This window comes from Petromyzon marinus, chromosome 9 (genome assembly GCF_048934315.1).
Source record: "Petromyzon marinus isolate PM22_M1 ecotype Great Lakes invasive population chromosome 9, UKy_Petmar_22M1.pri1.0, whole genome shotgun sequence".
NCBI classification, from domain to species: Eukaryota; Metazoa; Chordata; class Hyperoartia; order Petromyzontiformes; family Petromyzontidae; genus Petromyzon; species Petromyzon marinus.
In genome coordinates this window covers 10,079,589-10,103,218 of record NC_133675.1, presented here as the reverse complement: position 1 = coordinate 10,103,218, position 23,630 = coordinate 10,079,589, and the positions used below count along the sequence as shown (strand labels likewise).

At 46.1% G+C, this 23,630-nt stretch overlaps 2 protein-coding genes across 2 annotated transcripts; both read left to right on the top strand.

Annotated features, from left to right (window-relative positions):
- The first annotated feature begins 3,272 nt into the window (after nt 1-3,272).
- On the top strand, nt 3,273-16,628 carry HSPA9 (heat shock protein family A (Hsp70) member 9). Its single transcript, XM_032950523.2, has 17 exons — nt 3,273-3,405; nt 4,341-4,399; nt 5,019-5,106; nt 6,900-7,081; nt 7,555-7,679; nt 7,854-7,927; nt 8,347-8,453; nt 9,322-9,484; nt 10,003-10,095; nt 10,889-11,098; nt 11,626-11,853; nt 12,449-12,553; nt 13,194-13,311; nt 13,796-13,890; nt 14,571-14,663; nt 15,661-15,801; nt 16,198-16,628. Exons 1-17 carry the CDS (start codon nt 3,367-3,369, stop codon nt 16,321-16,323), a joined length of 2,046 nt encoding a protein of 681 aa, XP_032806414.1. The 5' UTR covers nt 3,273-3,366; the 3' UTR covers nt 16,324-16,628.
- Nucleotides 16,629-18,812: 2,184 nt separating this feature from the next.
- AP5S1 (adaptor related protein complex 5 subunit sigma 1) lies at nt 18,813-23,141 on the top strand. The gene is made up of 2 exons (XM_076065893.1): nt 18,813-19,158; nt 22,559-23,141. Exons 1-2 carry the CDS (start codon nt 18,881-18,883, stop codon nt 23,067-23,069), a joined length of 789 nt encoding a protein of 262 aa, XP_075922008.1. The 5' UTR covers nt 18,813-18,880; the 3' UTR covers nt 23,070-23,141.
- Nucleotides 23,142-23,630: the final 489 nt, after the last annotated feature.

The following is a 23,630-nucleotide window of genomic DNA, read 5'->3' as shown; positions in this document are numbered from 1 at the left end:
TAGCAAATACCTTCCAACGACGTGTCCCACATAACTAACCGAGCCCACTTTATCTTCACAACCAACATTGTGTATGTCCTCTAATCCATGTGTTCCTGTTTCTGTCTCAATTTAACACAAAGGACTCGATGTAACGCTCCATGCATTGTTTTTCTTCGACAATGAAAATTTTATTTCTCTTTAACAATATCCCAAATTTCTGATCTCCGTCATAGCGGGTTTATCTTAGGACGGTCATCGTAACGCCCAATGGAAATTAATTGCATGCAGTGATCGAATAACTTAACAAAGGAGGCTGCGACTTAAGGCTCAAGTGATGCGCAAGTTATATTCGTATTTTTGTTGCATGTTGGATGCTGACCGAGATCATGGGGCCGTCCATAAATGACGTCACGCAATTTTGGACGCTTTTTGACCCCCCTCCCCTTCGTCACACGTCGTCACAAAAAGTCAGACCCCCCCCCTCAAATATGACGTCACAAAGCTCTGCCCCCCTCAAAAATAAAACATGCTTCAAATCGCTTTAAACTATTGTCAAAGTAGTGCGTATTTAATGTGGCGCTGCACTCTCTTGTAGGAGAAAACATTTATTAAAAAGTATATTTAATGAAGTAGAACGCGTTGCCCATATTGATTTAAAGTTGCGCATTTTTATGTGACGTCATATTTCTCACCCCCCCTCCCCACACAGTCACAAATGTCTGACACCCCCCCCCCCCTGACGTCATTTATGGACAGCCTCCAACATGATTAAGAGAGCGCGCGCCTTAATCAAGGACGTTTTCAGTAAAATCCGTGCCACCTGCTCCGACTTACGAGATCAGAATCTTTGCGTTTAATGCGACGCACTATTTACTTTATTCGCAGTGAAACAAAACCACAAGGGCCGTGACAACGCGTTGCGAATGCGCGGAGTACACCCAAATTCCAGCTCGACCATCCTACAGGTGGGAGTAGCCTAGAGGTAAAAAGGGGGGCTTACTGTCACGTTCAGCCAGCATACCTGTCAACCCATTCGGTTTACCCCGAATTCTTGCACGGAGAAATTTGAGTTTTCAGGTCCATACGGCGCACAGCCGTTTCAACATGGTCAACAACGAAAACATGATTTGTCTCTCTGTGTTTCTCCCTTGTGATGGGACTTTGTACGATGAACGTTGAGATTTATAAGGGCACGGGGTGACCAATAAGGTTTACATTTCTCTATAACAAGGAAGGCACTAATTAGGGGTTGCCAGGTATGCTTTCCCCGCGTTACCTACTAAATATATGAAATACGACTGTGGCAAGAATGATCAAGGTAGTTTGTATTCGTGCTCACGATTACCCAACAACCAGAAAGAGTCCGCTTGCAAGCTAACGCGCGCTGCAACTGGGAATCGATTCTTATCGATTCCGTTCCAAACTAAATCGTTAAGTCGATCTAAACACGTAAGACCCCTCATCCAATCAGTGACGAGGAATAGATGGGCGCACGAGAACTTCCAGAAGCGTCGACCCCCCCCCTTCCTCAACCCCCCTTTCAGCCCCGCCCACTCCCCCCACCCCTCTCCAGCCCCGCCTACTTCCCTCCCCCCAACCTCTCTCCCGCCCCGCCGCTTCTCCCCCCCAACCCCTCTCCAACCCCGCCCGCTTCTACCAATCCCCCCTCCTCCTCCATCCCCGCCCAATTCTCCCACTCTCACCACTCGAACCTCTCGAACCACGCGAGGTGTCTCCATCCCAGCCCAATTCTTCCACTCTCACCACTCGAACATCTCTCACCACGCGAGGTGTCTCCATCCCAGCCCAATTCTCCCCCCTCTCGCCACTCGAACCTATCTCACCACGCGAGGTGTCTCGATCCCAGCCAATTACAGCAGTCACGAAAGCTTTAAATCAAAATTTACATCCCCCGGCTGTCCGGGCCACGTGACCAAGAAGCGCGAGGATCTGTCCAGAACGCTCTCGGCACGACCCCTGAGCCACGTGACCCGCCGCCTGCCCCCCCCCATCAATGTTCCGCTCCCAGCCCACGTAAGAAGAGTCAGAAGTTTATAGTCTTTGGTTCTTTCGGTAAAAACACGTAGATAGAAAATTATTTTTTATTTATCAATTTTTTTTATTACTTATTATTTTGTTATTTTTAATTATTTTAATTTTATTTTCTATCTACGTGACTTTACCGAAAGAACCAAAGAATATGAATTCCTGCAATCACGAAAGTTTTCAGTCAAAATCAGAAGTTTGTTTAACCTGAAGGCTTTCGCGACCAATATCCATAAGAAAGGTTTTTTGTGGGGGGGTGGGATGAGATCACAAAAATATAAACCCGTCACCACGGTTTAACGACGCATATATACTTACGCGATCTAACCAAAAACAACCTTTATTATGAATCAGAAGTTTATTTTCCGAGTACTGTAAAGGCAATTGAGCTAAGACGCCCTTTTTCAAGGGTGGCAGACAACTTCAAGACATTCCACAATTATGGAATAAAAGACACAAATACACGTGATAATGACAGCAATTATGTTGTAAAATGAATGCACAGTTTAATTGAGAACAGAGACGACAATGGAGATGCCAGCAGACAATGGAGATGCAGCTGCCCCAAAACTTTGGGGCAGCTGCATTAAATGCTTCTGAACCAAATTGAACCATCGCGTAAGGTCCCGCCCATTCCCTGGCGTTTATACAACAAAATAATTGGGTGGTGTACCAGCTCAGGTAACAAAAACATTTCAAAAGCGTCCATTCATAGCACTGTGTTGAACTTCTTTCGTACCGTACGTAGCCAACCGTGCTAATTGGCGGTGCGGGAGAAGTCCAACAAACTATATCGGTGTTAAAAGTACAAATGTTTAATTAGACGCCGTAACTGGCAATTGCTATACTTCACATCACACGTAAGCCAGGAAGCTAGTTGATAATAAGCATTGGAGACAGTTTCTTTCTTTAAACTTCGGGGAATAAGAAAACAACTTGGATGAAAAAATAATGAATAGGCTTTACCCTTTCCGGCAATAATACAGGCGTTAAGATGTTCAAACACCAATCGATACCAATGCAAGGCAACAAGGGTCCTATAGATAAAATAAGCAGTTTTAAAATGTATAAGTAGTATTGATATGAATATTCAAATAAACCAATCTTTATTAAAAGTGCCATGATAAATTGTTGCAGGCACATTGCGTTATCCTGCTCGATCACGTGACGCTCTCAGGCAATTCGACTCCCCCCCCCCCTCCGTTTCAATCCCCCTCCCCCCGTCTCCTAGCACCACGTGACTCGTTCCCCCGCCCTCCCCTCGGGTATCACGTGACGAGCCCCCACAACCCCCGCCCTTTCGTCTCACGTCGCCAGTCGCAAGCAGCAGCATACGCCATGCAAGCGTCCCGTGGGCTCGCCGGTTACCTCGCCAAAGTGCGTAAATGGTCGCGCGTTCCGTCTCGGTGGTAGCGCGTCCGTCTTCTGAAGGCACGCTTTGGTGCTAATACGCGACGTGGTGTTTTTAATTCTTGTTGTAACTCGTAACTGCGTTGCCTGAGGCCTAGTAATCGCCTAGCCGGCTGGCAGGCTTTTGAAGGCCTAGCGACAGCATGGTTGGCGCGGTCAGAGGTGTCGTGTTGTATCAGTTGTCTTAAAGTCTTTTTCACAGGTTTATAACTTGAGTTGGTGCGTGCCGAGCAGTGTTTCCACGCAGCGCCGAGCTACCAGATTTGTTGAGACCGACTTTTGAAAGCTTTAAAGAGAAAATGCGAGAGTTTGCTGTGCGTGCGATCCACGTGGTGGCGACGGGCGAGCAAAGGACTACGAGGGGTTTAACCTTTGCACTTCAAACTCTGTCAAATATATTTAGTTCAACTATACATCTTGAGTGCGCGTACAACGATTGATTCGGTTACACATTTAGTGTGCGACCTGAGGTCCGTGGAACTCGCACTGCCACACGTGGTCGGGGAAGGGAGTGCGGACCGGACTCGCCTGTGACCTTGGGCCCATTGTGTGCCACATATACGGCGAGGTCGGCATCGCGGGGGTCAGCGAGCCCATGGGCCTTTCTAGAGAGACGGGGTGAAGCCCTCCCGAGGTGCATCGCACAGCGGTGACACGTCCGAGCGTTCTTGATGCCTTGTTGCATAAGCTGCGCCAAGACCTAAAAGGCGCAATTCCACAATGGGGCTGATGTAAGAGGCCTGCAATGGGGGGCAGACTAGTCTTTCTGCGTGTAGCAGTGGCCCTGAGTCATTCATTCACTGTAACATAGCATTTTTTTGTTGTATTTATTTCATTTGGGAGTGCTTAGTGATCCATTTAAAATTCCAGACGTGATCGATTTTTTTGTGTGTACTTTCTAGGGGCAATGGAGTTCTATGCACCAAGATATTCTAAAAGGATTCTCACGCAGGCAGTATGCGTAAGTATTACGTAAAGGTGATAATTTAAACTTTTTTGGATTTATATAATGAGCCTTATGAACTGAATTAAAAACGTCACTGATCACTGAGAAATAATTAAAGTGAGGTTTTTGTTTGTACACGAAAAACATTAATACTTTGAACTTACTAAAAAAATCTTAATTTCAGTAATTTTCACGATTTAAATTGACATTAATAAAATTGACTTAAAACGTGCATTTTTTGTCCATGGCTCAAGTGGCCTTAATTCAACGTAATGTGCCATGCCCCCATATTTCAATGGAACATTCCGTACCCATGATTCATGTAACAGAACCAGAGAAAGACGGTTGAAGTATTTTTAGGTGACACAGTGCAGTTCAACATCATAGACTGGTCAGATTCACCAACTTTTCTCCCAAATGTACAGTCACATCAGCGCGCCCCATCCTGCTGTGACTTAATTTGGGAATATAAATCTGCAGACTTTGGCACGGAAAGCTGAGCTTCTCCCCTCGGTGGCCTGTACTTTAAGACTGCGACATAAAAACCACAATATCCTGTTTGTTCAACACTGAGTGCCCTGCTTTCCATGTCGACAGGAACATGGTTTGTGTTAACTAGCAATGGATTTTGCAGGTCGGAGGCAATCCGCGGAGCGGTGATCGGCATCGACCTGGGCACCACCAACTCCTGTGTGGCGGTGATGGAGGGCAAGCAAGCCAAGGTGGGGGCGTATGAACTTCACTGCACTGGACAAACCCACTTGAACTTCAGTGCAGTGAAGTTCGATCAAAATCATCACACTGCCATACATAGCAGGCGTTACCAAAAAATATTTCCAAAATTCTAAACAAACACAAGATCCAGGTTCGATTCAATACAGTGCACAAAATCTGTGATCTGATCCCATCCGTAAAGGATGCCATCCCTGACTTACAGTACCCCGGTGTTTACATATTGAGTTGTATCTGCGGTGACTGCTATATCGGGGAGACGAAACAACATATTTCTGACCGAATTCGCGAGCACAAATCAGATCTGAAACACGGCAGAATGAATTCGTTGGCCATAGCGGATCATTGTCTCAACACAGCGGGTTCTCATGAGATTGTTTTCTCCAATAACGAAGTACTATGCAAACCTCCCGGTTATTACCAAATATTTGTCCATGAAGCCATCCAGCTATACAAACACAGACACAACTTCAACCGAGAGGATGGTTTTAAATTAAGCAACCACTGGAAATATGTTATAAACGAAGTCAAAACTTTAGCTACCTTATAAGCACACAGCATATTCTTTCCGAACTTTTCCATTTTTGTTTCCATTTTTCCATTGCCCCCATGCAGTGATCCACTGCATCCCCCGCACCCTGAACATAACAAAAGACGGATTAACTTAGCTCTGCACAACATCAATGTGCACTAATTGGCTCCTCCCCCCCCTTAACCTGTATTTAAGCTCGAGGCTCTCAGAGCCTCCCCACTTGATGCAGTGATCTTGCTGTGACTTCCACCTGAAGGCGGAAGCTTGTGTTGCCTCCGGAACGTCGTGATTTAATTGTTTTCTTTTATTTTAATTTATTTTACCTACGTGACTTTACCGAAGAAACCAAAGAGTTTGAAGTTCATTGTCTGTGAAAATAATTCTGAGACTTTTTTTTACAAAGTGTTAAAAACGTCACTGATAATTACGAGGAATTCTTAAAGCATCGTTTACGGTTCTAACATGAAAAACACGAGAACATGTACTTGAAATTCGATGTTTGTGTGGAAATGTAATTTTTACAACAAAAATATATCTGCACCAACAACGCAAGTTTTCTTCCCACATTTAAGTCCTTTACTCAAGTGACCTTGTTCCCATCTAACCCCATGTCCCCATCTTTCAATCTCAATGCCACATTTAATAAAATGATTCATGTCAGAAGAAGATTGTTAAGTTTACCTTCTCGGTAGTATTTTGTGACTATCACAGTGCAGTTCAACATCATAGACTGGTCAGGTTCCCCAACTTTTAACCCAAATGTACAATCACAGCAGTGCTCACCATCCTGTTGTGACTTAATTTGGGAATATAAATCTGCAGACTTTGGCACGGAAAGCTGAGCTTCTCCCCTCGGTGGCCTGTACTTTAAGACTGCAACAGAAAATATAAAATGTTCAGAGTGGTACTGTGGTAATACTTGTGCCTCATAAGCAAAAAGGGCATGGGTTTCATTCCAGAGTCAGGCACCTATGTGTGTGAGGTTTGTTCTTCCCCTGGTGTGCATGGGTCTCCTTCTCTGGTTTGCTCTCATAGCTGAAACAAATGTACAGTGTAATTGGTATTGACCAAACATCCCAAGTTGAAAGAGTACTTGCAAATTACTCTATTGGGATAAAACAGAGACATTTCCCCTTCTGCAGAAATTTGGCAGCACCATCCTAAAAGTTTTGGCCATATTCTTCTTTATAGATGTCCTCAATCCTATAGAATAATAATTAATGGAGCGCTTTGCTTTGATGGTGGGGTCAGGTGCTGGAGAATGCAGAAGGAGCCCGGACGACACCGTCTGTGGTGGCCTTCACCGCGGACGGCGAGCGACTGGTGGGTATGCCCGCCAAGCGGCAGGCCGTCACCAACCCAAACAACACCTTCTATGCCACCAAGCGTCTCATTGGACGCCGCTTCGATGACTCCGATGTGCAGAAAGACATGTGAGTGGTGACGGTGGCACAGTTATCTCTCGGTTAACACCCTCGCTTTCTCGTTTGAAACATTCTTGCTTTGACACTTCTGCCAGTTTGCACCTTGCTGCTTATCTGGAAAATCTAGTATCATCCAGGTGTTTCACTTTGCATATAACCTTTGAAGGTTAGTCTGGTAGATATTTTGGTTTTTGATTATTAGATGAACAACTAGTTAAAGATAGGCACTGCACATAGATAAAGATTGCCCATAGCACAGAGGCACTGCACTTAGATTGCCATAAATTAAATAACTTGCCACATGTATCATGAATATTGCTTTATTACAGAATTCGCATTTTTGGCAATGGGTCGGTTCTGAAGGTTTATTGTAAAAAAAATTCACAACCATTATTTATACGTCTCTTATTAGAGGCAGTAACTAATAAATTGCTAGTTCCTTGTGCGAGGTTGAAAGTTATCTATTTGGTTGTGCTCTGCAGGAATAACTTATCGTACAAGATTGTACGGGCATCCAATGGGGATGCTTGGGTGGAGGCCCACGGGAAGATGTACTCTCCCAGTCAAATCGGGGCCTTTGTGCTCTTGAAGATGAAAGAGACCGCTGGTTAGTTGTGCACATTTTACACGATAACACGTGCATGCTATAGTGGTTAATTGATTATGCAGTGTGTTGGCATAGTTATGTTTTATGTCCTTATCCTTAAATTCATAGCAGATGCATGACTTTCACATTCTCTGAGGCTCATGTGACCATCTGTGATTTGTTTTTTTAATGCAGAAAACTTCATGGGAACGTCGGTGAAGAATGCAGTCATAACAGTGCCAGCATACTTTAATGACTCGCAGAGGCAGGTGAGCGATGAAGTTTTATTATGTTATGTTGGTTATCAGCACCTACAACTCGCAGTACAATCAACTGATTATCCGGGGTAATGGGAGGTGGGCGTGGGGAGGTTCTTCAGATAAAATAAGAACATGGTTAATGCGAAGTATGTGCGAATTAAGCTATAAATCAAATGTATTGTTTACCTAGAATTTGTCAATTGTTTTTGTTATTTCTAAAATCAATGTACATGCAGCCATATTTTCAGTCATGTGGGCATTGAGTCGCTGACCCTCGAGTAAAGAGCAGCGAATAAACCAGCGTGCCTGTACACTTTTTTCAGTAAAAAAAAATTCAACCGCATCCCATAGATAATTGAGAGTTACCAAATCTTTTAGTTTCCGTGTGCTCAAAAGTTGTATGTGTGGTGTGTGTTGTGGTCTGTCAGGCAACAAAAGATGCTGGACAAATCTCTGGTCTGAACGTTCTGAGGGTTATCAATGAGCCAACTGCAGCTGCCCTCGCCTATGGTCTGGACAAGGCAGATGACAAAGTGTAAGAAAATGATGACGCCACTGGCCTCTTCGCTTCTCAAATAGGCACAATCGCATCCATTTTTGGACTACGTCTTTCCCTTGCCTGTGCAATGATGATATATTGACACAGCATTCCAAATAAACACAATTTTTGCGGAATATTTACAGTTTATGCTGAGCGCAGGCAAGGAGGGATTGTCCAGGACTCAGTGTGGTGCAAGGTTGTGTTTAGCCACAGAGGATTGTGGAGTTGTAAGGCCATTTACACTTTAAACAGCTTGGTTGTACAGAGATAGCTTAAAGTGGCATCTGGCACGCTCTGTAACCATGACTATAATCCATAATATGTGCAAGAGTCACTGTGAAATCTACATCGCTACTTGGAAATGAAATGGAATCTCACTTGACTTGTTGCTCATTCTAGATTGACAGATAACCTTATGAGACCAGATGTCTCTGTTTCAAGGGAGACTTGCATTTAAATAACTGCCAAAATAGCAAGCTAATTTAAATGTGTAAATGCACAAGAACTGCAAAATTTTGCAGTAAGAATAAAACTTCTAACCAGATTTCTATTAATAAGGACTATTGGGCTCATAGTAGCGTGTCCTGTTTTACGTAAAAATCGTATATGATTGTAAATGGGAAATACTTATATATTTAATATATGGACACATGTTCAGCACTATGGTAATATATAATCAAATTTGAATTTGTATAGCATCTCAAATATTCAGATCCTGTACATAGCAACCTGTATATCAAGGAAAAAGTAAAATGGAAAATATAAAAAAGTAACTAAATCACAAAGCCATCGCACGTTTGGCAGATTAAACACTTGCAAGGTCATGTTAATGAGTTCCTCCTGCACGCTTCTGCTGCTCCAGCATTGCCGTGTATGACTTGGGAGGAGGCACCTTCGACATCTCCATCCTGGAGATCCAGAAGGGGGTATTTGAGGTGAAGTCGACCAATGGAGACACCTTCCTGGGTGGTGAGGACTTCGACAACGCCCTGCTCAAGTACATTGTTAAAGAGTTCAAGCGCGAGGTGAGTCCCCCCCTTCTCATCAATACCTCATTATGCGTTCCTATGAATCACCGCTTCATGTCTCACTGAATATTTTTTTGGGTCACTGGTACAGTAGGCTTGTGACTAGTGGTCACGTTCCATCTCACAACCTTTGATCTGCGTCTCTCGAACCAGACCGGACAAATGTTGCTTTTCTGTCACAGCTCCTGCCATCTGGAATTAACTTCCTCTCTCACTGCACCATTTGTCAAAATCTGAAGACTTTTAACGTATTCTCCCACGCCTCTGAATGTCCTTTTTAAGTTCCGTTTGTGTGCGTTATAAATGTTATAATGAATTAAGGAATGGTTGGCCATAGCGAAGGTGCACAAAATGTGGCACGCCTGGTACGGGGGATATACTTTGGGGGTCCCCCGATTCTGATAACTGCTCTGCTTGAGGATTAATTCAAGTGTCTTGGGATGCAGCTGCATTTTCTTTCGGTGCTTTATTAATTTCATTTCTTGATTGTCTTGAATTGTGTGTGCGCGGTGCAGTCCGGTGTGGACCTCACCAAAGACAGCATGGCCCTGCAACGTGTGCGGGAGGCAGCCGAGAAGGCCAAGTGTGAGCTCTCCTCATCTCTGCAGGTACTGCACACTGGGTGGAAACATCACCATCACCTAATGTATAGCAGCATTAAATAACCGAGTGATTTTCATCGACTGCTTTCTCAGCGATGGCTCTGGGATATCGGTGAATATTAAATGATTCATTCAGGTTTTTTTGGAGTGGAAATATAATTCCGTAAAGTTGATTGCAAAGCATTTGAAATTCAGAAACTTTAATGTAGTGGTTTGTTCAGCATTTTGTCAATTGCATCCACAAGCTATATTTTGAGATCTTAAATTCAATAGTTTCTTAATTCATTGTTTTGAAATATTTACCAAAGTTTTCACCCAAATAATTAAATCGCTCTTCACACATTGGATGCAACAAGCCCATAATCGTATGGTCACTGCTGCATGCTCAGTTGTGCGGTGACACTCAGTTTTGGGAATATTAACTTGCAGTCTTTGGCCAAGGAAACTGAGTTCAATATTCGGTGCCCTGTGCTTTTAACTTGCTACAGAATATATTTTTATCCCTCAAAAGTAAACCACTGTATTCAGGACAATGTATAAAACGGGGTGGAGTGGGGGTGGTGCTTTGGTTAGCGCAGTGAGCTACGAACCCGGCCACCTATGTTGCATGGAGAGGCCGTCATCCAGTGTTGTCATATTCGTATAAGTTTTTTTTTTTATCAAAATAAGCTAATTTGCAGCACTTTGTAATTATTGATATGAATGTTAAACCCAATAAACTCGCATCTTATACGTATACTTGCCTAGGTTTTGTATCCCCGGCTGCATTTATGAAACTTGTGCCGCCTACCTTTCGCAGACTGACATCAACCTGCCGTACCTGACGATGGACTCATCGGGTCCCAAGCATCTCAACATGAAGCTGACGCGGTCGCAGTTTGAGAACATTGTGGGCGATCTGATCCGCAAGACCATCGCTCCCTGTCAGAAGGCCCTGCAGGACGGTGAGGTGGCCAAGTCTGACATCGGCGACGTCATCCTTGTTGGTGGCATGACCCGCATGCCCAAGGTATGGTCCGCTGCAGGGTCTTGCATTAATAACCACAAGTGAGGCCATAGTTGAAACGTTTATTTCCCCCATTGCAATGTGAGTGTGAAGAAAGAGCTCCGCTTTTGAACTGTAGTACTGAAGAAGACTTGCATATCCCATGGACAGCATTAAGAATCAATGAAAGTACTACAGGGGATTGGTGAAACGGCCAGAGCATATGCCTTAATAGACGGACGGAAACTAAATAATATTGGACACATAGCTAAGCATGATAGGGAAAATCTGGATTACCTTGATGTTTATATTTCAGCAGTACAACAATCCACTTTTCCTGCATTTTATTTTGCTTCCCACAACACAGCCCCCTAAGTGCTTGGTTTAATTCCCGCTACGACAACGCAAAGTAGGCAACGTTATGACGATTGCTGTCTGGCGACTGCTAACGTAGATGACACTAACCGCTGGTTTGTCGTACGCATCTGCCCACCACGTCCACCACCCCCCCCCCCCACCCTTTCGCTTGCCGTTCATTCTCCCCGCTGCAGGTCCAGCAGACGGTGCAGGAGGTGTTTGGTCGCGCGCCCAGCAAGGCGGTGAACCCAGACGAGGCGGTGGCGATCGGCGCCGCTATCCAGGGCGGCGTCTTGGCGGGCGACGTCACGGACGTGCTGCTGCTCGACGTGACTCCCCTCTCGTTGGGCATCGAGACCCTGGGCGGCGTCTTCACCAAGCTCATTAACCGCAACACGACCATCCCCACCAAGAAGTCACAGGTGTGTGGCTGCCCCTCCCCCCCTGCTATGTTTTTTGTAAAATAAATGGCACTTAAACTTCGAGTTTGTTGTGCTTGCATCGTGATGTGTGTTTAAGCAATTGCTGTTCAAGCCCAAAATCAAGAGATAGAAACGCCTGCTATCCACTATTATCTTCACAGATAATGATGCCTTCATAAAATAGTGGTAGATTCCATCATGTTAGCATTACACCGCAGATTGTTGTGCAGATATTATTGAAGTTATATTTGAAGATGAACGCATTTATTAAAATCCACTGTTTTGTGCCTCCCTCAGTGGTGTGGATGAAGGGGCGTTTTTCTCTATTTATACGGAACTGTTAACGTTCAAATATAAAAAAATACGAAAATACGCCAGCCCTGCAAAGGAATATACCAATACCTTGCAATGCCGTTTGTGCAGTGATGATTTAAACGATACAGCATTCCGAAAAAAAATGTGGAAAACCAACAGGGTTATTCTGAGCACAAACTATGGCATAACTTAAAAAAATATATCTCAAGAGGCATCATCTTTGCTGAGGTGCATTGTCGAGGTGACAGCTTCAGGTGGGAACGTACCCTTTTTTTTGCAGGTGTTCTCCACTGCCGCCGACGGACAGACCCAGGTGGAGATCAAAGTGTTCCAGGGTGAACGCGAGATGGCCGGTGACAACAAGAATCTGGGACAATTCACTCTGGTACAGGCACTGACCCAAAAAACTCAATGAAGATAAATGTGAAAAAAAATAATGTAGTAAATGAGTCTGTTGGATTTCTACTCTAGTTTTTGTTTCTAACAAATTTTTATTATGTTGGCATAACTTGTAACCGGTTGCATTTTGAGTTTCTTTAGAGATATGCCTCTTAATGTGAGATCGTTCCTGATTGAATGTGGAGTGAGTGGAAGATCTCGGGTATCCTATGTACATTGGCTCCTGGACTCTGTATAAAATGTTTAAATTTAAGGCTTGTTTAGTATGGGTAAATATAATTTGGTGTGCTGCTCAATAGGGCGGTTTATAATATAAGGACGTGCAGCCAGCAGAGCTAACTACATATAAGTACCCCTGGATACAACTGCTGAAGTGCGGCATCTTGTTTACAAGGTCTCTGTGGAGGAAGATTATATCTCTGACTAAGCAGATGACACAATAATCAAATGCCATTGGTAACTGATACAGCTATTTTCCTTCTTCTGGCTGCTTGCCTTGGCAATGGGGGTAAGCCTTTCTTATAGCATCATCTATTTATAAATATATACGGGCACGCAATGGACTGACTCCCAATTGCACCGGGAAAGTAAATCGGTCGTGTCTTGTTTTGCTTCCGATGGCTTAGGTGGGCGTCCCACCAGCCCCGCGCGGGGTACCCCAGATCGAAGTGACCTTCGACATCGACGCCAACGGCATCGTGCACGTATCCGCCAAGGACAAGGGCACGGGACGCGAGCAGCAGAGTGAGTTTACCGTCTCAACGGTGCGTGGGGGGGGCGGGGAGAGGGGGTAGGGCATGACAGTGGGGGTGATGGGTGGTTTAGTGGAGACTGGGTCGTTAGCGCAGGCCTTTTACACAGGCCATCTTCTACGCTGAGAAGGGTCCTTTGTCCATCTGTGAGGTGTCTGTCGGTCACAATACTCGTGCCATTTTTGTTAAAGCCCGAGTGGGTTAATTTTGACTGGAAAGAAACAGATTTATCGTAGTGATGTACGAAATAGAATCCATGACATTTGACCTACAGCTAAACAACACGACTGAATATTTTTCATCGTCCCAAACTTATATTGTTTGTGAAATTACTAAACTTTTCCCCACTATAATTTTTTGAGATGGGTGTTGAGAAGAGCAAAATAAAGAACAGATGTGACACTTTCCATTTATGTCAACTAAAGATTTGATGATAGCATTCCCCTTACTGTCGCCGTGTGTGGTTGTGCCTGCAGTTGTCATCCAGTCGTCTGGTGGCCTCAGCAAGGATGAGATTGAGAACATGGTCAAGAACGCAGAGAAGTACGCGGAGGAGGACCGGAGGAGAAAGGTGCGTAAAGGATTCGGATTATTTTTGTATTAATTTCTTTCGCCCAGTGTTTTACCGAGACCTCGTAACGCCTCAAGCTCTGGGAACTCGACAATGATGTTTAATATTTTTCGTCAACAGACTTCGAATTGTATATGGTGAGCGTTAATCTCGACTGAGTCTTGTTCCCCTGTGACATTGGCGCACCCAGCCAAAACATTTTGGAGGAGGCAAATAGTTTTCTTACCTAGAGTACTAATTTGTAAATAAGTTTTCTTAACTTTTAGGTTTTCCTGAAACCCCAACGCTAGAATAATGTTTGAATGTACAGTAATACCCCGATTTATGTTTTCCCCTTTTACATCGTTTTGCAAATACGTCACTTTATTAATACTGCTATCCGATTTGCGTCTCTCAACCCACCTATCGCTGACAGCATCCGTCCTTTTTTGTATCTGTCGTCTACCCTGTAAAATGCTTTGATTGACGTTTCGATATTCGTCGTCGCACCTTTCAGGAAGGCATCCCTGGCGTGAACTGGGGTACGATTTTATATTACAACAATACAGTCTTGAAAAATGGCAATGGTCTTGCGTAAAAATGTGCGAGTGCCCCTGTCCATTGATGCTCGTTCAAGTGTGGTGTGCTCGATGATGTCACTGCTGCCCTTGGTGATAGCGCGTGTGGTCGTGTCCTTGCAGGATCGTGTGGAGGCTGTGAACCAGGCGGAAGGCATCGTCCATGACATCGAGAGCAAGATGGAGGAGTTTAAAGATCAGCTTCCAGCTGATGAGGTGTTCTTCACAATACTGCATTGTGTACCATTTATTTCAAACATTTCTTAATTGTTTTCACCAAAATAATTAAATCACTCTTTAGATTGGACGCAAATCCCAAAATCGTACGGTCACTGCGGCAGGCTCAGTTGTGTTGTGACATTCAGTTTTGGGAATATTCACTTGCAGTCATTGAAAAAGGAAACCGAGTTCACTCCTTGGTGGCCTGTACTTTGAACTTGCTACAGAGTACATTTTAGAGTAATGCAATGTGCATTCAGCAATATATTAAGTGGGGTAGAGTAGTGGCAAGTTGCTAGGTATGCACTGTATTGTGAATTTGTCCATGTCCGTTTGATTCTCGACCACGGCTAACATCAGTGGCGTTTTTCTGAGCTGATCTTTGACATGTCTCCCCAGCACCAACCACCATCCACAATTTTTTTTCTTACCCCTTTGCTGTCAAAAATATATCCCTGTTAAACATACCTCAGTAAATATATACCATGGTCACCCATACAGCCTTGGTTCTGCCTTATCCTTTGAGATTTGCCACATTCTCGACGATTTGGTTATTGGCAAAGCGCAGAAAGTTCTATCTAAAAAAAATTTTGGACACTTATTTATTTAGTGAATACTCTTTACATGTGAATGTCACACAAAGCACCAGATACACAAGACAAATAATAACATGGGAGTGATGGCCCCACAGCCTTGTGGAGCCTAAGGCCTGGGTGGTAGGTTTAACCTGTGTAACTAGTCATGGGTTAACCGGGATCATAACGAATTAGCCAGATAGCTGCACCGTTGGTTTCCCTGTACATGGATGACATTGCTGGAACTTGCAGGGGACATGTATGTTTAACTTTTTTCTCACCGTACGTAGCCAACCCTGATAATCAAAGGACATAGCTGCATTTGCCCCCCCCTCCCCCCACTGAGAACCATGTTCCCAAATTATGGCGTATGTCTTGCTAACACACCCGTCGTCTCCCACACGTCTCTGCGTGATCAGTGCACCAAGCTGAAGGAGGAGATCGCAAAGGTGCGGGAGCTGCTTACGCGGAAGGACACGGAGACAGGCGAGGCCATCAAGCAGGCGGCCTCCACCCTGCAGCAGTCCTCACTGAAGCTGTTTGAGATGGCCTACAAGAAGGCAAGTGTTCGCATGCACCTCTAGTCCACTTTGAGTGGTGACATTCCGTGTGTTAAATATTTCAATCGTTGCTTTTTAAATACATTTCTCAGGTAACATACATTCATCAATCGCTGTAAAACTGATTTTTTTATGATCACAGTATCTGCAACTAATTATGCGTGTGCGAATAGCTATTGACGATTCATGAAAATTTAATTTGAATCATGCAACTGTTACATTTATAATAATACTGTACAAAATGATACAGAACAAGAAGTGGGACAAATTAGATGGTAAAAATTAGACAAATCTATTCATGAAATCTATCCCGGATCGTGTTTGACAATTCATCAAATAGCCGAGAGAGTGACCCATTGCTCGCCCACTAAACACGTTTAAATCCTTGCGCTACAGATGGCGTCAGAGAGGGAAGCTGGAGGAAGTGGCAGCGGCGGCAGCGGCGGTGGTAGCAGCAGCGGCAGCAGCAGCAGCAGCGGCGGTGGCGGCAGCCAAGAGGAGAAGAAGGAAGACAAGCAGTAACGCCAATTAAACGTGCGGATTACAATATTGGCGTTTCACTATGGACACCGGAACCCCCCCCCCCCCACACACCGTTGTGTAGCGTTACGAAAATATAATTCCACTTGAGATTCATTCATTATGTGAGAGTTGGTGAGCAGATGGGGACAGATGGTCACTTAATAGTGTTGTGGAAACGCAAACGGCTTGCGTAACTACAGCACTAATGGTAAAAGTATACAGCAGGCAACTTATTCCGCTGTTTATTTTCATTTTAAATTGACAGCATTTGTGATTGCACAGTCATTTCTATGGCCCGTTTCAGAGAAGAAAAAAGATAAATATAATTTATTTTGCTGGCTTTTTTACCGACGCATGCTTTGTGGCTAAAGGCAGGGAGGACGCTAGTTTTTGAAGGCGCTTACGAACGGACGCTGGCTGCTGTATAGTGTATCTGCAAATCATTGGACGTATCCACAGCTTGCGCTTGTGTGATTGGGGCACTGTTGGCGATGTGGAAATGAGTGGAGGGGGAAGGGTATTAAATGGCCTTGTATTTACTGGTAGTAGGTCTGCTCTGTACAGAGTTAGATACATTTTTTAAGTGTATTGTTGGTGTCTGCTACATTACTGCCTATTATTGAGGCAATACTGTATTCCAACGCACTTGTACGTTTAAATGTGATTACAAAATAAAGGTGATGCATCGTGTTATGAGCACATCGTCTCTTGTAATAAAAGTTACTGTGCAGGGTGCAAAATGTGTATCAGTATTTTATTGTGCAATCTTGCATTTACAAAAGATTGTGTTCCACTGCGCACCTATCAAATCAAAATACAAGTGGCGTTTACGTGTACAACCCTTTTGTCAATACACTGATGAACAGGGGCATCACACTGTCGATAATGGTGTTAATGCCTCGCCACCCTCGTCAGTGTGCGTTGAAGGTGGGGAAAGATGCAGGGGCATAGAGGTACAACGCATATTTTTCTCTGCAGTCATTCCCTGTGATCCGAGTAATACACTTGAGGTTTGCACAAAACATTAAATATCACACTTGAGCATGATAAACAGACCTTGCACCCAAGTATAGAATGCAAACTGGGCTATGTCTGCTAATGACCGATACGGCAGTTAATATTTATTGTTAAGTGGGCGTTCTTGTCCAGCACGAGAAACGCTTTGGGAAGTCCGTGCGAAGCGATTCCCGAAGTTGGATGTGGACAATCGAACACGAGATTTAATTGCAAATTAACATCGCAAGTTATTACGATTTAGCAATTCCATTTAAGAGTCCTCTGACTACTGAGATGCGACCATGTCCGTCCAGTGCTCGCTGAACTGCATTGATTTCCGGTTGCCGAACGAATATATAATCTATTGCAGGCTGGTACACTCAGTTTACAACTTCGTTCCTACCAGTATAAGGTCGCACTCACTACACACTGCTTGCCACAAATGAACCAAAGTACATTGCTGATCTCATTCTTAGCTCTTTCGGTAAAGTCACGTTGAAGGGAAACAAAATAAAATATATTATTATTTCCCTTCAACGTGACTTTACCGAAAGAGCTAAGAATATTACTGCAGTCACGAAAGCTTTAAATCAAAATTGCTGATCTCGTCAAGGACCGGTCATCTTCGCAGCGTATTTTAGCTCGCCATCGAACAAACACGGTCACTGCATCACGTGCTTTCAGATGCGCTTCTGCGGCCGTCTGGAACGCTCTTCCGATATTAGAAAGGCACTGGAGCTATGCACTTTTAAATCTAGATTGAAAACTACGTTCTTCAGAACTGCTTGTTTGTGTTTAGTCCTTCCCCCGCACCCCCGATTAGCACGGTTGGCTACGTACAGCCCGAAATAAGTTAAATACATAGTGCATGGAAAAATGGAGAAAAAACGACGGCCCATAGGTTAACATGGGGGATGCCTGTAGGATACAATGGGGAAAATGGAATGCCCACAGACTAACCAGTGACTACGGAATTCTCCAAATGTATGGACTAAAAGTGTTTCATTACTTTTAGTCTGACCCGGGGAAAAAATCAACCCTAAGGTTGAAAAATGTATATGTTTTACCGATTGTCAATAAAACTGGCGTTAAGATGTTCAAACACCAAATTGGAACGCTCTTTCCTATATTAGGAAGCCACTGGAGCTGCGCACTTGAATCCACTCATGTCTACACGCTTTTTATGAACTCTGTTGTATCTTCCAATCTTGTAACTCAATTTTTACCCACTTCCCAATGTGGTATCGACTGCAAACTTGATATACTTATGTCATACTGATGAAAATACGATATTCTATCATAAAAAAATATATATTTTTAACATTATTTATATGTTATGTTTCGGCTTGGGTCTAGTTGTCCACGGTCAACATAACGTTGGCTGTAAATCACCACGGTCCCTGACGTTATGGCAAGTTTCGGGGCCACTTCCTGGAGTCGTGTAGTTCTGTCATTACTAGTACATGTCATAAAAGCGTGTTTAAAAAAAAGTTTTTTTCAAACATTACTTATTGATATCATTCCGGCAAAAAGGTCCCCATTTATATAACCCCAAAGGGTAATGAATCGAATCGCTAATTCCACCACACACGATATAGATTCCGGAATCGATGACCCCGGAAGTGCGCCAAGCACGTGCGCGTGTTGTGTTCGCGCGCGTTTCTCCACCATCGCCACCATCGCCATGGTTTACGCCGTCCTCATTCACACCGTGAGCTCCGCGGGCCCCTGCCGCGTCCTCTACTCGCAGGTGTTCGCCGCCGAGAAGCTCCAGGACGACGGCTGCGAGGGCGAACGGCTGCGTCTTCTCCGCAAGGAACGGATGGCGGCGGTGGCGAGGTAGAAGGCCTCTCTCGCTCTCATTATTATCGGGAAGTTACCTCGAACACTCCAGGCCAGGCGGGAGATTCGCTGCCGATGTAGTGGTGTGATGGTGGTGGGCGGGGGGGGGGGTGGAGGTAGCGCACTGGACTTGCAGTCCTGAGATTTGGCCCTCTGGTTAACACGTAGGAGGCTTTCGTGACCAATATCATCCATAATACAGGGATTGTTTTGGGTTAGATCGCGTACATATAAATGCGTCGTTAAACCTGCCACCACCCGATGCAGCCATTTGGTAAAGTTTGTCACGTAAACGGAACACGCCAATTCGTTACTAGTACAGCACACCGCTTGTGTGTTGGAGGGCAAATCCACAATATTTACAGTCTTGAGTACGACGTTTCGCCAGCAATTACAACTAGCTTCATCAGGCGGACCCCGCCCGCCTCCTCCGCGCCTCTGTTAACCCATCGGGATAAATTGGTGCTCCGTCGGTAGTCTGTCGGCAAAAGTCTCGTGCGGGATTGCCGTCGTGGAAGAGGAGTCCAAATATCCGAGTGGAAGCCGTTCGGCCGACAGTGAGCAATTGCCAGAGTTAGATGTGTAGGGTCTATGGGTGCGCGTTAGGGATCGGAGAAAAGGGTTTCGTGGAAAGGGTTAGAAACGACCGTTGCCGATATTTTTGTCTTCTCGCGCATTTGTGGGGCCCCTAATCGTGGCCTCCACGCTTGTCCGTGCTGCGTTGTCGGTCATGGCTGCTGCCTCGGCCTGGTCACATTGGTAATGTCACCCCGATGTGGTCGAGTCGGTCACCCCGATGTGGCGGCGGCGTCACACCGATGCACAGGCCCTTTGTGTTCATCCACACGCTGTACGAAGGCCTTCCCACGCCGTGTCGGTCATCGGGATTTGTTTGACCATACTTCGCCACGCTGGTCAATGCGAGACCGTGCGGTGGGCCGATGGTCTTGGCAAGGACTTCATCATGCAGCAGTGGATGGCGACAAATGACATCTGGCTCCGCGAAGTACACCGAGTGTAAACGCATTCACCAGCGCGGTGAAGTATATTCACTCACCCCCCCTCCCAGGCGTGGGGGAGTTTATCATCCAGCAGTGGCTTGAGCATGGCAGCTGCTGCCCGGTGGCGCTAGCGAGCCCCCACCCCAGTGACTTGGAGTGGGCTGCTTCCTCGTTGGATGCGGGGGCAGCCTCTTGATGAATGAACCGTGAAACATACACACACACAACGCCGATAACAAAGTTGCTGCGCTCATGCCCCCTTCCTGTTCGTTATCACTGGAGTGGCGGTGCAGCGGTGAGAGAGCACTTCGCTGTGAACCCCACTTTCCCGAGGTTGATTCCCGACAATGGCTAACATCATAGGCGAGCGATAGATGGCTCACCACTTTTTTTTATTACGTTTTTTTATTTATTGTGGTAAGCCCCCGAGCCCGGTACAAGGCGTCGATGGTTTCTGGGGGGGGGGGGCGTGGGGGGGGGGCAGTCGGCGCTTCAGAACCATACTTAGGCGGGGAGTGGAAGGCCCCATGCCCCAATCGGTGGGGATTTTCCGTCGGGGGGGAGGGGGGGGCAGTGAGGATGGGGAGGGAAGAGGGGGCGGTGAAGAGGTAACCTACGTTCTAAGGGGAGGCCCGGTGTGGTGCCGCGAGGGGGGGGGGTGGAACACTCCATAAATCATAAAACATCCACGCAGCATTATGCTTGGGGGTGACAACCTCTCCTCGATTCTGGGTCCATCTCACCTGAGCTGCCCGGTGACGCCTCCTGCTCCCTAACTTCACCTTTCCTCTCGTTTTAAACTTCGAAGGTAAGTGGACAACCTGGCCTCGAATTCCCATTGGATATCCCAACTCCTAACATATAAATATGCCAAGTCAAAACTTGACTTAGGCACCTGTGGGATTTTGTTTTTATGGTGCATTGTAAATACTCGAGGCTCAGTCAGAGACTGGGACAACTTTAGGATTGTGACGGTTCAGTGGTTAATGCCTGAATATAATAGAGCACTTGTGAGATTCGTGAGGTGCATTGTTTATGCCCGGGGCTAAATGAGGCAGTCTTTGGCCCCATCTCCAACTACAAACGTTGATCTCAGTGGTTGATATTTGAAGCTAGTCCGTGTGTGTGCTCTGGCAACAGGGGATAGATTTACAAGTTGAATTGCATTGTCATATTTTATTAACAAAGGATTGAGCTACTGTTTGTGATTGCTGACATTACCTATAAATTATTCTACTTGGTACACGGATGAGGCTGCTTACAAAAGAACGAGACAAATCGCCGATGAATTATTAAATTGCAAAGCACTGGTAATTCTAGCCTGATCTGTTTGGCAGCCACAAGCGTTGAATCTGAAAACTATAGCAGTATCGGTACCGCGTTTGTGCGACGGCGTTGTGTTTAAGAGGGTGTGGAAACGTAACCGATGCCAGCGATTGCGATGACATCTTTTGCTTCTCACTCGCTCGCTTGGGCATAGGCGGCGGGTGGGGGGGGGATAAAATATTCTTTGGGAGGCAGAAATAAGAACTAATTGCGGTCGCTTAATTTTTCTAAGAAAATTTAACTTATTGTGCAATTAATGAAATGTGTTAAAACAACGATTGATAATGTATGTCCAAAAACGAGACGGCACAATCGCGCCGCTAGCATAGCACGTGGTAGACTGGCACACTCAAGGCCACCACTTGCCGAGCACGTGGAAGACAAGCACACTCAAGGCCCCCACTTGCCGAGCACGTGGTAGACGGGCACAATCAAGTTCACCACTAGCAGAGTACGTGGTAGACTGGCACACTCAAGACCACAGGTTCATGTCCTCTACTCGGGGTGATCTTGCGCTTTCTCGCCAAGTCCGGCTTTGAGAGGTTTTACCGTGCCGGTGAATACTAACACTTGTGAATAGGTTTCAGGGGCAGGGGTCTGAGCCCTGTTAGCCCTAACCACTCACCGCATAAATCAAAATTAAGTTTGCGTGTCACCATAAGATATGATCAGTCCACTGCTGAATGAAGGCATTCCCATATCACCATCCATGGTTTCGAGATACCACAACCCCTCTTACTCCTGCACATGAGCTGATCTCATTGCTGTCTTCATACCGGTCATATTCTCCAATGTGTATTCTCTCCTTCGGCTGCCATTCGATCTCATCACCTCCACAAGATGTGTAATACACCGTATTTATGAATACGTATTTCTAAATACTGCGTGTTGCAAATTTCGATTGAGCGAGAGGTGAGACAAAATATGCTCCAGTCACCAACCCGCACTCACCAGCACGGTGAAGTGTGCTTAAAAAAAAAAACTGAAAATAGAGCGGCACACCCCCTCCCGGTCGTCACGACCAACGTAAGCCATGGCTGCCCGCCGCTCCGCGTTTCCTTCGTCGCCAGGCAGGTGCAGGCGGCGTTCCAGCCCTGCAGCGCCTCGGCACAGCCGACAGCGGCGGTGGCGTTCCCGGGCGCCGAGCCAACCGCCGCGCAGGAGGCGGCGGTGTCGGCGTCGCTCGAAGTCGGTGCCCTGCGCCTGCCGGCGGGCGACCCCTGCGACTCGGAGCTCACGGCGCTGTGGCTGCCGTTGCCTGGCGGCGGCGGCGGCGGCGGCGGTGCCGGCGCCGCGGCGGCGGTGGCTGCGTCGGCGCTCGCCTTGACGCTGCTGTGTGAGGAGCACGACAACACGACGCTGGCCGAGTCGACGCTGCGCCACGTGCGCCGCGCCCTGCTCGAGCGCCTGCTGCCCCCCGTGGCGCCGGCGGCGGCGCTGGGCTGCGAGGCGCTGCTGCAAGCGGACCGCGTGGACGCGGTGCTGGCCGCGCTGCTGCCCTTTGGACAGCTGCTCTTCCTCAATCACCAGTTTGTGCAGAGCGTGGAGAGGGAGCTGAGCGCCTACGTGAACGTAAAGTGACGCGGGCGGTGGTGGCCCTGACACTGATGTCTTATTGGCGAAAGCGCCTCCCTCCCCCCCCCCCCCCTCTAATAATTAGTGAAGAACACTGAGTTTCGCCGCTTGCTCACCCGCCCGTTTGGCGATTTGGTGAATCACGACGATGCGTCTATTTTGCCCGCTGACCGTTTTGCCGGATCGAGCGCTGCGTTGTTTACTTGTACTGCGAAGGTTTTCGCGGTCGTGCTGTCCAGACCACCGTTCGGCGCGCGTCTGGGTTGTTGTCGGGACCGTAGCACCGAGTGAGAACGTGAGCGTGCGATTCCAGTTCCTGAAGAAGTTGCTGAAACGATTCATCGTTGCCTGCTTTACTCGGGAGTGTCGGAGCCATGTCGCGTCGAAAGTTTGTCGGGTCGTTCTATCAATTAAGCTGTTGACGCATCGTTTTTTTCCATCCCCGTGATTGACTGTGACAACGAAAAGACATTCTTCCGTAATTGCCGTGAAAATTAAATGTTTAATTTTTTTGTCGCATAGCGATCCATATGTATGATATTTCCTGTGGATTTATGTTGCTTGCAG

What these genes read in the sequence shown, in the direction of transcription:
- HSPA9 (XM_032950523.2), top strand. Translation starts at nt 3,367, where the DNA reads ATGCAAGCGTCCCGTGGGCTCGCCGGTTACCTCGCCAAA. An exon ending in TCGCCGGTTACCTCGCCAAA is followed by an intron (nt 3,406 to 4,340) that starts GTGCGTAAATGG and finishes TGTACTTTCTAG; the next exon opens with GGGCAATGGAGTTCTATGCA. An exon ending in ATCTGGGACAATTCACTCTG is followed by an intron (nt 12,554 to 13,193) that starts GTACAGGCACTG and finishes CCGATGGCTTAG; the next exon opens with GTGGGCGTCCCACCAGCCCC.
- AP5S1 (XM_076065893.1), top strand. Translation starts at nt 18,881, where the DNA reads ATGAATCGAATCGCTAATTCCACCACACACGATATAGATTCCGGAATC. An exon ending in CGGATGGCGGCGGTGGCGAG is followed by an intron (nt 19,159 to 22,558) that starts GTAGAAGGCCTC and finishes CTTCGTCGCCAG; the next exon opens with GCAGGTGCAGGCGGCGTTCC.